Consider the following 15,840-nt stretch of genomic DNA (forward strand, 5'->3'; position numbering starts at 1 on the left):
TTCTCCATGTCGGTTCCGCTACATCAACTGCTAAAAAAGGATCAGGCTTGGGAATGGTCTGCATGTCAAGACCTAACTTTTAAGAGAATAAAGCAACAGTTTTCATCGTTGAATGTCTTAGCACATTATGATCCTAGAACAGAGTTAATGCTAACCTGCGATGCATCTCCATATGGCATCAGGGCAGTATTAGCACATAGATGGACAAATGGAGAGGAATGCCCAATAGCATATCCTTTCAGGATCTTCACTATCGCTGAATGCCCATATTGAAAAAGAAGGATTAGTGGTAATATTTGGAGTGAAGAAATTTCGTAATACGTTTATGGGTGGATATTTGTGATTGTCACCGATCACAGGCTGCTACTGGGACTACTAAGAGAGGACAAAATGGTGCCACCAACAGCATTGACTCAAATCCAGTGGTGGGCATTATTATTAGCAACTTACAACTATTAGTTGGACCAGCTGGGAGGCTTGAGTGGCAGACGCGGATACTTTTAGAAGACAGGGTACCCCAAGTAAAAGAAATGGTAATAAATATGAATTTTCTGGATACTGCCCAGTAGCCACATATAATATATGTTTTGGATGCAAAAGGATCCTACCTCACTAAAATTAAACAATTAGCACTGACAGGGGAAACTGAGGCCAGCACAGCCTCAATTCCACCCTTATTGGAGTAGAAGACTCCTGCTTTGGGGTTGTTACAAGTCAGGATCACTGTGTCACACCGGCTGAACTACATCACAGTCACCCAGGAATGTCTAAGTTGAAGAGGTTGGTTAGGAGCTATATTTGGTGGTCCAAAGTGGATGCAGACATAGCAGCGCTTGTGGGTCAGTGGCAGGAATGCCAGCAAAGACAAAAGACGCCACCAGCAGCTCCCCTACACCTGTGGGAATGGCCGGATAGACCATGGACTCGACTGCACGTGGATTATGCAGGCCCATTCATGGGTCATAATGGATATCCAGTCCAAGTGGATGAACATACATAGGATGCATTCAGCAAACAACAGTAACAATAGAGAAAGTTCACACCTCATTTGCAACAAATAGTATCCTGGAGTGGTAGTCTCTGGCAATGGACTGACTTTCGCCAGCCAGGAGCTCACCCAATTCATGACGTTGAATGGGATTCAACCTATCTAGTTTAATTCAGGTCGCCACATTACAGGAAGGATGTGAAGTCTTTGGAGAGGTTTACCAGGATGCTGCATGGATTAATGGGTTTGAGCTATAAGGAGAGGCTGGACAAACCAGGGTTGTTTTCTCTGGAGCAGCAGAAGACCTGATAAAGGACTATAAAATTATGAGAGGTATAGATAGGGATGAATCATTTTCCCAGAGTTGAAATGTCTAATATTAGGGGCATGCACTTAAGGTGAGAGGGGGAAGGTTCAAATGAGATGAGGGGCAAGTTTTTTTTTTACAGAGTGGTAGGTATCTGGAACACACTGCCGGGGTGGTGGTGGAGACAGATACAATAGGGTTGTTCAAAGGACTTTTAGATAATTATCTTAATATGCAAGGAATAGAGGGATATGGATCAAGGGCAGGCAGAAGGGATTAATTTATTTGGCACGACATTGTGGGCTGAAGGGCCTGTCCTGGGGTGCTGTGCTGTTCTATATTCTATGTCAGGATGGTACCATACCATCCATTGTCAAACAGTCTTGCAGAAAGAGCAGTGTAGACTTTAAAAGCTGATTTTAAAAAACAGCCAGCAGAATCAATGCCACTGTGGGTACAGCATCCGCAGAATTGCTCATGGGCAGACGACACTGCACCAGATTAAGCTTGCCATTCCAAAACCTGGATGTGGGGGGAAGAGCGCGTTGGGGGGGGAGGGGGAGGGGTGGTGCTTGGTCGTGGAGAAACAACAAGAAGCCCAATGCAAAGACCATGACAATAGCAACTGGAAGAGACAATTGGAAGACAGTGAAAAAGTTTGGGTGAGGAATTACATAAATGGTCCCAGATGGTTACCTGGGACAGTTCAGTCTGGAATGGGGCCCGTATACAGAATGTGCATTGGTGAGGCCATCCTGAGAAAACATCTGGATCAGGTCTGAGCCTGAATCTTGGTTTGTCCCACAGCCAATAATGGCTGGTAGCCAAGAACCAAGGAGCATCCTCCCAGACCGGCCAGCCCTGCCTCTCCATTGCTCCTCGTCCCCAAAGGACTACAGATCATGAACCCAGTCAGGTCAACCTACAACACAGACTACACTGAGAGACTTTGCCATCACACCTCTCACACTCCTCAAATACTCCTCATACACCAGCTCTACAGCAGACACTGCAACCTGGAAACCAAGAGTCCATATTCTCAACTTGCGCTCAGGACACAGAACAGCTGCAAAACACTGGCAAGCAGATGAGATAATGGAACTACGCCATCTACATGCACACCAAGAACAGGAAACTTGAGAAACTCGGTATCACCACAAGCAGCAACCAAGCCTTCCCTGGTACCACAGGGAAAAACAGTACCACTGCAGGGAAGTCCATTGCCAACTTGTCAGACTACACCTTTCAACCAAACAAAATCAAAGTTCTCAGCCCAGGGCTCAATTTCTGCCCCATCACTAAAATGGACCCCATCAGTCTCGCACTGGACACAGAGGAATTCATCAGGTGAATGAGGCTGCGGGAGTTCCTCCACAAAACCCAAGAGGCCAACAACAAACACAGTGAGATAGCCAATGAACCGGAACAGCCAACTGAAGAGGAAAGAGTCAAATTGGAACCCCCGGAAGGCTACTGCCCTCGACTTGACATGTATGCCCAAGGCATCAAGAGATGCTTCAATGCCAAATTCATCTGTCACACTTACAAGACAGCCCCAAATATCTCTCAAGCACAACGCAACGCCATCCGCACTCTCAAGACCAACCACAACACTGTCATCAAACCAGCAGACAAATGAGGGCCACAGTCATACTGAACAGAACGGAACACTGTAAAGAAGTGTACCAACAACTGAACAACCAAGAACACTTCAGACACTTACCCGCAGATCCAACCAAAAAACACAAACAAACTCAGACTGATGAAGACTTTTGATCCGGACCTTCAGAGCACCCTCTGTGCTCTCTTCCCACATATTCCCCACATTGCAATCTCTAGCACCTCCCAAAGACACACAAGGCCAACATAGCCAGCCCTCCCACCGTATCAGGCCATGGGATCCTGTGTAAGAACCTCTCCGGGCATCCAGAAACGCAACATACAAGGAACTTCCAGCTTCTGTTGCAACACTATGGGCTTCTTACACAAACTCAGCACCCATGGAGCACTTGAACCAAGAATACGCCTCATCACAATGGATGTCTCGGCAGCTACACCAGCATACCCAACAACAATGGCATTGTTGCAACTGCCTCAGTACTCAACAGTGACAACTGCCAATCTCCAGATGCAATTCCACAACTCATCTGCTTCATTCTGGACCACAAAGTCTTCACCTTCAACAACCAGTTCTTCATCCAGACACACAGAACAGCCATGGGGACCAAATTCGCACCTCAATATGCCAACATCTTCATGCACAGGACCTTCAACTGACACTATACACTAGATACATCAATGACATTTTCTTCCTTTGGACACACAGTGAAGAATCATTGAAACAACTATATGATGACATCAACAAGTTCCATCCCACCCTCAGAGTCACCATAGACTGCTCTCCAGAATCTGTTGCATTCTTGAACACATGAATCTCCATCAAGGACGGTCGCCTCAACACTTCACTGTGTCGCAAGCCTATTTCTCCAGTTTCCATCCTAAACAAGTTAAAGAAGCCATCCCCTACAGACAACCCCTCCATATACACAGGATCTACTCAAATGAGGAGGAACACAACAGACACCTACAGATGCTGAAAGGCGCCCTTGTAAGAACGGGATATGGTGCTCAACTCATCGATCGACAATTCCGACGCGCCACAGCAAAAAACTGCATCAACCTCCTCAGAAGACAAACATGGGACAGAGCGGGCAGAGTACCTTTCATCACCCAGTACTTCCTGGAGCAAAGAAGCTACGGCATCTTCTTTAGAGGCTTCAACATGTCATCGATGAAGATGAACATCTTGCTAAGGCCATCCCCACGTCCCTACTACTTGCCTTCAAATAACAGTGCAACCTCAAACAGACCATTGTTCACAGCAAACTATTCAGCCTTCAGGAGAACAGCAACCACGACACCACACAACCCGACCACGGCAACCTCTGCAAGGCATGCCAGATCATCAACATGGGGATGTCATCATCTCACGTGAGAACACCAGCCACCTGGTACATGGTACATACTCATGGAACTTGGCCAACGTTGTCTATGTGATACGCTGCAGGAAAGGATGTCCCAAGGAATGGTATGTTGGCAAGGCCATGCAGTCGCTACGACAACAGATAAATGGACACCGCTCAACAATCACCAGGCAGGAGTGTTACTTTCCTGTCAGGGAGCACTTCAGTTGTCAAGGGCATTCAGCCTTCGTTCTTCGGGTAAGCATTCTCCATGCTGGCCTTCAAGGCACACAACAACACAGAATCGCTAAGGAGAAACTGACAGCCAAGTTCCACATACCTGAGGACAGCCTCAACCATGCTCATGTCACACTACCTGTAACCCCCACCATTAGGTCTGGATTTGCAAAATCTTACTAACTGTTCTGATTTGAGACAATTCATACCTCTTAACCCTCTCTCCATTCACATTGTCCATGCCTGTAAAGACTTGACTGCCTGTTAAGACTCGCATTCCAACCATTATCTTGTCTATATATATCCTGTTGTGTACCCGACTCTCCACTCATCCGATGAAGGAGCAGCACTCCGAAAGCTCGTGCTACCAAATAGACTTGTTTGACTTTAAACTGGTATGATGAGACTTCTTACTGTGCCCACCCCAGTCTAACACATCTCCACATCATCGCCCCTAGTTAGGATATCGGAGTCCAAAATGGAAATTGCAGATGAAGCTGCGCCTACTCCTCTGCCACCCAAGGAAAAGATCTAACTAGAACTCCGGCACTCATGTTATAAGAGGCAGGAGCCTATTAGATACACCCCTCTCTCATCCAATGCCAACTTGAAGGATCCGGGCCCAGCACTGAAACCTCACAAGAGACCCATGCAGTGCATGAACCACTAATGTTCCTCGGTCCAGAACCAGAGTTCACAGTCTGGGGATTCAGGGTGGACTAGTTAGGACAGAGGTGAAGAGACATTTCTTCACCCAAAGAGTGGTGAGCCTGTGGAATTCATTACCACAGAAGTAGTTGATGCCAAAACATTGAATGTGTTCAACAGGCTGCTGGATATTGCACTTGGGGTGAATGGGATCAAAGGATATGGGGAAAAAGTAGGATTAGGCTATTGAGTTGGATGATCAGCCATGATTGTAAAAATTGGTGGAGCAGGCTTGATGGGCCAAATGGCCTCCTCCTGCTTCTAGGAGCCTGGGAACTACAGGCCAGTGAGCCTCACATCTGTGGTGGGTAAGTTGTTGGAAGGTATTTTGAGAGACAGGATCTGCAGGCATTCAGAGATGCAAGGACTGATTAGGGACAATCAGCATGGCTTTGTGAGTGGAAAATCATGTCTCACAAAGTTGATTGAATTTTTTGAAGGGGTAACCAAGAAAGTAGATGAAGGCAGTGCAGTTGATGTTGTCTACATGGGCTTTAACAAGGCCTTTGATAAGGTACTGTATAGTAGGTTATTGCATAAGGTTAAATCTTATGGGATTCAGAGTGAGGTAGCTAAATGGATACAAAATTGATTTGATGACAAAAGCTGGTTCTAGAGGGTTGTTTTTCAAACTGGAGATTTGTGACCAGCAATGTGCCTCAGGGATCAGTGCTGGTCCACTGTTATTTGTCATTTATATTAATGATTTGGATGAGAATATAGGAGGCATGGTTAGTAAGTTTGCAGACGACACCAAGATTGATGGACAATGAAAAAGATTATCTCCAATTGCAACAGGATCTTGATCAATTGGGCCAATGGGCTGACGAATGGCAGATGGAGTTTAATTTAGATAAATGCGAGCTGATGCATTTTGGTAGATTGAACCAGGGCAGCACTTATTCAGTTAATGGCAGGGCATTGGGGAGAGTTACAGAACAAAGAGATTTTGGGGTACAGTTCCATAACTCCATGAAAATGGAGTCACAGGTGGACAGGGTTGTGAAGAAGGCATAGCATGCTTGGTTTCATTGGTCAGAACATTGAATACAGGAGTTGAGACATCTTGTTGAAGTTGTACAAGACATTGGTAAGGCCACACTTGGAATACTGTGTACTGTTCTGGTCACCCTATTATAGAGAGGATATTATTAAACTAGAAAGAGTGCAGAAAACATTCAGTAGGATGCTACCGGGACCTGATGGTTTGAGTTATAAGGAGAGGCTGGATAGACTGGGACTTTTTCTCTGAAGCGTAGGAGGCTTAGGGGTGATCTTATAGAGGTCTATAAAACAATGAGTGGCATGGATCTGCTAGATCATCAATATTTTTTCCAAAAGGTAGGGGAGCCTAAAACTAGAGAGTATAAGTTAGAGGTGAGTAGGTAGAGATACAAAAGAGTCCAGAGAGGCAATGTTTTCACACAGCAGGTGGTGAGTGTCTGGAACAAGCTACCAGATGTAGTGGTGGAGGCGGATACAAATGCTTCCTAGGCTGCTTCAGGGTGACAGTGATGGCATTGGAAATCCTTCCCAGATTGCGTCAGGGCAATGGTGACTGCAGAGGACACTCCTCTCAGATTGCTTCAGGGTGACACTGACTGCAGAGGACACTTTTCCCAGGCTGCCTCAGGGCGACATTGACTGCAGAGGATATTCTTCCAGATTGCTTCAGCATGATACTGTCTGCAGAGGATATTCTTCCCAGACTGCCTTAGGGTGACGGTGACTGCAGGGGACACACTTGCCAATCTGCTTTAGGGCAATGCACAACTGCAGGGGACGCACTTCCCAGACTACTTCAGGATGACAGTGACTGCAGACTACAGGATTTTAAGTTTTAAAATTAGTTAGGCTCCTGTAAGGATCATGAATGAGATGGAATCATGATTAAGGTGACGCCCTCTTTAGGATAGAAGATAGAAATGGGAAAATCATTGCACAAAATAGGAATTATAATATTGCTATCCCAGAAAGAGGGAAGCGAGAAAAGAGAAACCTACATAGCCTGATATCAATCATCAGGGAAGTGCTTGAATCTATTATTAATGGTATCTTAACAATGCAGCAAAAATGTATACTGTGATCCCAGCCTTCCTGTTCCTTGCAACTCCACATCTTTCTCTCGTGCCCACATGTCCATCCTTGGCCTGCTGCAATGCTCCAGTGAAACCCAACGCAAACTGGAATAATAACACCTCATCTTCGAATTTGGCACGTTATAGCTTTCTGTATTCAACAACTTCAGACTATGAACTTTCTCCTTCATCTTGACCCTTTTGCTTTTTGTTTCCTTAGTTTGTCCGAATACAACCCCTCCCCTCTCCCACTGGGCCATCAGTCACTTGTTCTTTAGTTTTGCTTCCACTGAGCACGGACCTTTATTCTCCTATGTTATCTTTATGCCACCATTGTCACTCTTCAGTCTTTAACTCCACCATTAACACTCCCTTTGTCTTGTGTCCATGTCATTCTCTCTGTAGCACTGACCTATCCCTGACCTTTTATTCTGCCCCATCTCCTCCAAACCCCCTTTCCAACTATATAATCCAACACACAGCTACCCCCTCCAGCTCAAAACATTAACTCTTTATCTGTCATGATGTGGAGATGCTGGTGTTGGACCAAGGTGGGCACAGTAAGAAGTCTCACTGGGTGAGTGATGAAGGAGCAGTGCTTTTTGTGATTCCAAATAAACCTGTTGGACTTTAACTTGATGTTGTGAGACTTCTTACTATATCTACCCTCTTCCAACCCTGGCATCTCCACATCATGAAAAGATGGTGGAAGCAGAGTTTTTGAATATTTTTAAGACAGAGCTCGACAGATTCTTGGTAAGCAAAGTGGTGATAGGCTGGATGTAGATTTGAGGTTACGATCAGATCAGCCATGATCTTATTAAATTGCAGAGCAAGATTAAGGGACCGAATGGCCTACTCCTGCTCCTTGTTTGTCTGTTCATAATCACTCTAGACATCGTTCAGTGGAATGTATCAATCTGGTATCAAAGTACATTCTAATGAAAGCCAAGAAAGCATGTTTATGAATTTTAAATTGGTAAGGTTTTCGTGGAGACATTTTTGCCATTGAACTTTTAAGAAAACTGCATTTGATACAGGTCACTATCTGAGACATTGGAACCATGCAGAGGGAGGAAAGCAAAGATCTGGAGACAGATTGGCCCCCAATCATTCGGTTCCATCAGCTGAAAGTGCAAGAATTTTTAAAAATATTGTCTAAGTTCACAGCAATTAGGGATGTTCAATAAAATACGGACCTAGCCAGCAACGCCTACATCCCATGAATTAAAAAAATTTTTGGAGAGATAGTCACATTTGTTTAAAATGGGCTTGGTTTTTTTACGTCAAGCTATGATTGCAAAACTGCCAGACACACTGTCATTGCTGCATTAGGAATTCTGTTCCCTTCTTTCCAAAGAGACAAATTTGTCACTCATTCCCATCATTGTTTGAGGTTAAGTTCCTTTTCTGAGAATTGCACAAAAGTTGAACAGGTGACCAGGGGCTCAGCGTAGTGTGACTGACCACACAAATAAACAAGTTCCAGTAACATCAAACATTGGACTTTAAACCTTACTGAACAAACTAGCTTTAGGAGAACCTGAGTCCAGTGGGTTTAAACAGGGTTTTTATTCACAATGGTTTGGATACTGGGACTTATCCTTTCATCACTGCTTCCGACTGAGGCACATCAACAAGGTTAGTTCACAGGCACCCTATAAAATATTTACAATACAGACGCTTTTGATATGTTGATTTGGTGATCCTAATGTTCATTTTCAATAATAACACAAAGCTGTCTTTTAGTCTTCCTCCCCAAAACCACTGCCCGAGCCTTGCTGAGCAGACAGAAACGTGGGAATTTTCTGCTTGAAGAGTTAAGGCCTGGTAACCTGGAGCGAGAGTGCAAAGAGGAAACATGCAACCTGGAGGAGATCAGAGAAGTGTTTGAAGATACGGCAAAGGCGGTAAGTAAACCAGTGTTTCTCCTCAATCCACCATTCACAGTTCATGTTTAGTGACAGGAAAAGACAGTTCAATGTCCTGAGTGCCACGGGCAGCTCCGAGACATGTCCCTTTTTGAGCTTGAGGATTTAATCTTCCATTAATTAAAGCTTAAACCCATGTTTAAATTTAAACTTAAAATTGATCTTTGACAAAATGTTTAAATCTACCAATAATCACAGAAATTTAAATCTATCTTTAGCAAACTTTAATCGCGTGTCAACTTTAACTTTAACAATTTAAACCATCCTGCGAGGTGATTTCAGATGCTTACAGAAGGAGGCTGTTCAGCCCATCAAGCCTGCGTTGGCTATCCCAGTGAGCTACCCAATCAGACCTATTTCATTGACCATGTTTCATGTCAATTTGAACTGCTCCTTTTTTATTTATTCACTTATCAGTTAAGAGTAACAATGGGCATCTATTCACTTGAATTAATTCAAATAGAGCCTCCCATTTTATTCAGGAACTGAAACCTGCTCTTAACACATTCACCATTCCAGTGAAGAGTGTGTTAGTGTTTTCAGTCACCCCTCCTGGCTGATGTTTCTCTTCCTTGAAATCATCTGTGACAGAGTGTATGTGAATGTGAGTTTGAGTGACTGTGAGAGAGTGTGAGTGAGAGTGGGCGGGTTTTTCCAGCCAGACTCACCCCAAAACCTGAAAATCCCACCCAAATCATCTTAGTGAATCACTTCCCCACTTTCCCTGTGAATTTAGCTTCTTTCGTATTGCAAGGAAACAAGATGCAAAGCTCAGTTCTAACCAAGTGCTGAAGCCCAAGGCCACCATTGTAGAAGGCAGCACAGTAGCACAGTGGTTAGCATTGCTGCTTCAGGGTCCTGGGTTCGATTCCTGGCTCGGGTCACTGTCTGTGTGGAGTTTGCACATTCTCCTCGTGTCTGCGTGGGTTTCCTCCTGGTACTCTGGTTTCCTCCCACAGTCCAAAGATGTGCGGGTTAGGTTGATTGGCCATGCTAAGAAATTGCCCCTTAGTGTTCAGGGATGCGTAGGTTAGAGGGATTAATGGGTATAATATGTAGAGCTATCAGGGTAGGGCCTGGGTTGGATTGTGTTCCATGCAGACTCGATGGGCTGAAGGGCCTCTTTCTGCACTGTAGGGTTCAATGAGGTTGGGTCAAGACTATGGAGCCCATTATACAAACTTACTTTCTATTTCTGATCATTTCCAGAAAATGATTACCATTATATTCTCCTGGTTCTCTCCATAAACAATATCCAAAAGACAGAAACAGTGTAAAGAAAACGTGAATGTGAGAAAGAGTGTGTCTGTGTGTGTGTGTGTGTGTGTGTGTGTGTATGCTTGTGTGACAGTGAGCATGACAGAGAGTGTGTGTGTGTGTGTGTGTGTGTGTGTGTGTGAGAGAGAGAGAACTTTGTGTATGAGTGAGTGACTGAGAGACTGTGAAAGAAAGTGAGTGAGTTGATTTATTATTGTCACGTGTATTGGGATACAGTGAAAGGTCTTGTGAGGGTGTGTGAAAGGGACTGAGAGTGTGTGTGAGTGACTGAGAGTGTGTATGAGTGACAGTGGTCGAGATTTTCTGGTTGCGCTTGCCTCAAAACCTGAAAATCCCACCTGAGGTCAACAGACTTTTGCATGGTCCCCCTCCTGCCCGTTACAATTCCTGTATGTGGTTGCATGTGTGTGACACAGAGTGGGTGTTTGAGAGAATGGGTATGAGAGAGAGAGTGAGTATGTGTGTGAGAAAAAGATAGAATGTGTGTGTGTGTGTGTGTGTGTGTGTGTGAAAGAGAGAGAATGTGTGTGTGTGTAAAATAGAGTATAAAAGAGAGAATGAGTGATTTGATTTATTATTGTCATATGTATTGAGATACAGTGAAAAGTATTGTTCTTGCACGCTATACAGACAAAACATATCGTTCATTGAGTATATAGGGAAGAAGGAAAGGAGAGGGTACAGTCATAGCTAGGGTGTAGAGAAAGATCAGCTTAATATAAGGTAGGTCCATTCAAAAGTCTGGTGGCAGCAGGGAAGAAGGTGTTCTTGAGTCAATTGGTACATGTACTTTTGTATCTTTTCTCCAATGGAAAAAAATGGAAAAGCATATGTCAGGGATGCATGGGCATATGCTAGCTGCTTTTCTGGGAAGTGTAGATGGAGTCAATGGGTGGGAAGCTGGTTTGCATGATGGACTGGGCTAAGTTTACATCCCTTTATAGTTTTTTGAGGTATTAGGCAGAGAGGAATCATACCAAGCTGTAACATCCGGAAAGGATGCTTTCTCTATGGTGCATCTGTAAAAAGTATTGAGAGTCATAGCAGATATGTCAAGTTTCCTCAGCCTGAGAAAGTAGTGATCTTTGGTGTGATTTTTAATCATAGCTTTGGCGAGAAGGGACCGGGACAGGTTGTTGGTAATCTGAACACCTAGAAACTTGAATCTCTCAACCTTTCTCGCTAGAAACTTAAACCTCTCAACCTTTCCTGCTTCATAATCATTGACATAGACAGGCACATGTCCTTCATTACACTTCCTCAAGTTGTTGACAAGCTCCTTCATTTTTCTGACATTGAAGGATTATTATCTTCACACCAGTTCACCAAATTCTCTATCTCTTCCGTGTACTTAGTCTCATCATTGTTTGATATCTGACCCACTACGGTGGTATCACCAACAAAGTTTAAAATGGAGTTGGAGCGGAATTTGTATAAGTATAGTAAGGGACTGAGGACATAGCGTTGTGGGGCTCCAGACATGAGGATACTCATGGAGGAAGTGTCTGAGAGTTTATGTGTGTGAGAGCTTGTGTTTATGTGTTTATGTATATAAGTTTGTTTATTTGTGAATTTGAATGTATGTGAGTCGGTACAATATACATGGGTGTATTAATATGGTTCTGCATGCGTGTGTTTTTGTGTATGAGTGTGTGCACACGTGAGTCTGCACATGTGAGAGGGATCTATGGCCCAGAGTTACACCATAATACAGAGTGTCATAGAAACATAGAAATTAGGAACAGGAGTCAGCTTCGAGCCTGATCCCCCATTTATTATCATGGCTGATTATTCAACAGCCTGACCCTGCCTTCTCCCTATATCACTTGATCCCCTTCACCCCAAGTGCTATATCTAACTGCTTATTGAAAACGTATATATTTTCTGTGGTAGCAAATTCCACATGTTGGCCAATCTCTGGATGAAGAAATTTCTCCTCATCTCTGCCCTAACTGGTCTACCCTGTATCCTCAGGCTGTGATCAATGGTTATGGACATCCCCACCATCCTTGTTTCCTCTACCCCATCCAGTCCTGCTAGAATTTTATAGGCTTGTGAGACCACCACCGCCCCCCATCCCTCCGCATTCTTCTGAACTCCAGCAAACCAACTCAATGTCTCCTCATACATCAGTCCTGCTATCCCAGAAATCAGTCTGGTAAACTTTCTCTGCACTTCCCCTGGAGCAAGAGCATCCTTCCTCAGATAAGGAGGTCAAAACTACACAAAATACTCCAAGGGTGGCCTCACCACGGTCCTGAATAACTACAGCAAGATATCCCTGCTCTCGAATCCTCTCACTATGAAGGCCAACATACCATCTGCCTTTTTTACCGCCTGCTGCACCTGCATACTTACTTACCTGGCTGTACAAGGACATCCAGGTTTGGTTGCTCACTTCCCTCTCCTAATTTATGACCATTCAGACAATATCTGCCTTCCCGTTTTTGCTACCAAAGTGGATAACCTCACATTTATCCACATTATATTGCATCTGCCATGCATTTGCTCAATCAGCTTGTCCAAATCACACTGAAGCATCTCTGCAACCTCCTCATAGCTCACCTTCACACCCAGATTTATGTCATCTGCAAATTTGGAGATATTACATTTAGTTCCCTCATCTAAATCATTAATATATATAGTAAATGGTTGGATCCCAGCACTGATCCTTGCAGTACCCCATTAGTCACTGACTGCCATTTGGAAATGATCCTCCAATGGCCCGGGATACATGCATTTGTGCTTGATTGGCTCAACTTCCTGCCTCGGTGCTCCATAGACTCCAGCCTGGCCACATGCCCCTCCCCCCCTTAAAGGGCCACACTACCACAATATTTCTGTGAACATCTCTGTTTCTCTGCTGCCTTTGGAGCTATATTTTGTGCATATTTATTCTCTTCACAGTTTTCATGGAACCCCCCCATGGTAATATCCATGTAAAGGATTACCATTAATGGCCTATCTCCCTCTGCATTAACATTGAAACCTCCCAAGCTTTCCTGATGTGAATATCCACAAAATGAGGCAGATAAACCTATGAAGCATGGCCCAGTGAAATGTTGAAGATCATCTCCTGCAGCCTCTAACTGCCACACATACCAGTAGCTCTTGAGAGTTTTAACAATCTGATTGATATTGGGCTATATCTCCACAGCAGAGCCTGTCCCAAGAGTAAAGTGAGGAAATGGAAGATGCTTGTGTGACCATCAGGATTACAGTCCATTACAGGATTACAGGTTACCTGCCTGTGAAATGTCTTGGCTCACTCTCACGCCTCAGTCAAAAGCTGGTGGCTTAAAATTCAATTCTACACTTAATCTGGTGTGACAGTCTAGGACCCAATGGTCAACTGGACATGCAAACTGGAAGTTTAATATTTAAAACAAGTGATGTTTATTCACCCAAAGCAGTGTAGAGTTGAACCAAACCAAATTATTTTCCAGCGTATACCTCCCCAGACTCATATCCTTCTCCAACCATTTCCCTCATTGAGCTACTTATCTTCCTTTCATCCAAGCAGGTTGGGTGCCACTCCTAATTGAGCTTCATTGCCCTAAACTGTTCTGTGAAGTTGGTTGAGAGATAAATGTTGAGTAGTACACCAGGAAAATCCCCTGCTCTTCAATGAGAAGCAGCCAAGGGATTTTCTCCATCTCCTGCAGGGTGCAGACAGGGCATTCTTTAATGCCTTAGTGAAAGACGGCACCTCTGACATTCCAACACACCCTCAGTACGCCACTGGGTACTTTAGCATAGACATAATTAATGCTCAGGTTTCTGTAGTGGGGAGAAAACCCCAAATCTTCTGATTCAAAGACAAGACTAATAACACTGCGTCACAATAAAGTTCTTGAACATTTCAGTTTAATGACTCCTGATGCAAGATGATTGGCCTGCAATGTTAATTTGCTTCTCTTGCTGCAGATATTGACTTTATTTCAGATTTCCAGGATCTGCAGGATTTTGCTTTTATCTTTTAAATACCGTCAATCTTGCATTTATGGAAACCTGGATCGTGTAGTATTGACACTCATGGAAAAATATTTCACCAAGATGATGCTTCTTTTCACATTGTAACATTCTGTTTCCTTTCTCTAGTGGGAATTCCTGATAACTTATCCTGGTGAGTCACATTTGTATTTATAATTTATCAAGACTTCACACTGAAAATATTGATGATGTTAAATTGATGATGTCAAGGAAGACTCCTCCAAAGGAATTTAACCAGAATGGTATCAGGGATGAAAGACTTCAGTTCAGAGGAAAGATGAGAGAAACTGGAATAATATCAATAAAACAGCAAAGATTAAAGGGAGATTTGATAGAGAACATAGAACAGTACAGCACAGTACAGGCTCTTCGGTCTTTGATGTTGTACCGAGCTTTGTCTAAAACCAAGATCAAGCGATCCCACTCCCTATCATTCTGATGTGCTCCATGTGCCTATCCCATAACCGCTTGAAAGTTCCTAAGATGTTCAACTCCACTATCACAGTAGGCAGTGCATTCCACACCCCAACCACTCTCTGCGTAAAGAACCTACCTCCTATATCTCCCACCATGAACCTTATAGTTATGCCCCCTAGTAACAGCTACATCCACCCGAGGAAATAGTCTCTGAAAGTCCACTCTATCTACCCCCCTCATCATCTTATACTCCTTTATTAAGTCGCCTTTCATCTTCCTCCACTCTAAAGAGAAAAGCCTTAGTTCTCTCAACCTTTCCTCATGAGACCTACCCTCCAAACCAGGCAGCGTTCTGGTAAATCTCCTCTGCACTCTCTCCAATGTTTCCACATCCTTCTGATGGTGAGGTGACTAGAACTGCACACAATATTCCAAATGTGGTCTTACCAAGATGTTGTACAGTTGCAGCATAACCCCATGGCTCTTAAACATTAACCCCCTGTTAATAAACGCTAACACACTATAGGCCTTCTTCACGGCTCTATCCACTTGAGTGGCAACCTTCAGAAATCTGTGAATATGAAACCCAAGATCTCTCTGTTCCTCCACATTCCTCAGAACCCTGCCGTTGACCCTGTAATCCACTTCAAGTTCGTCCTACCAAAATGAATCACCTCGCACTTATCAGGGTTAAACTCCATCTACATAAGAACATAAGAAATAGGAGCAGGAGTAGGCCATCCGGCCCCTCGAGCCTGCCCCGCCATTCAATAAGATCATGGCTGATCTGTCGTGGCTCAGTTCCACATTCCCGCCCTCTCCCCATAACCCTTAATCCCCTCTCTTATCAAAAACTCATCAACCCGCGTCTTAAAAATATTTAGCGAGGTAGCCTCCACCACTTCAACGGGCAGAGAATTCCAGAGATTCACCACCCTTT

The 15,840-nt window shown here is 44.0% G+C and overlaps 1 protein-coding gene across 1 annotated transcript in view; it reads left to right on the plus strand.

The window, feature by feature from the left end:
* Positions 1-8,861: 8,861 nt before the first annotated feature.
* The window catches only part of LOC145352881 (coagulation factor X-like), a 65,136-nt gene continuing 58,157 nt past the window's right edge, over positions 8,862-15,840 (plus strand). Inside the window, exons 1-3 of the mRNA XM_080203184.1 lie at positions 8,862-8,922; positions 9,031-9,191; positions 14,592-14,616. Coding sequence (XP_080059310.1) covers positions 8,862-8,922; positions 9,031-9,191; positions 14,592-14,616 — 247 coding nt within the window. The remainder of the gene's footprint in view (positions 8,923-9,030; positions 9,192-14,591; positions 14,617-15,840) is intronic.

The sequence above is a fragment of the Carcharhinus amblyrhynchos genome, chromosome 15, assembly GCF_965287045.1.
Source record: "Carcharhinus amblyrhynchos chromosome 15, sCarAmb.v2.hapA, whole genome shotgun sequence".
NCBI lineage: Eukaryota > Metazoa > Chordata > Chondrichthyes > Carcharhiniformes > Carcharhinidae > Carcharhinus > Carcharhinus amblyrhynchos.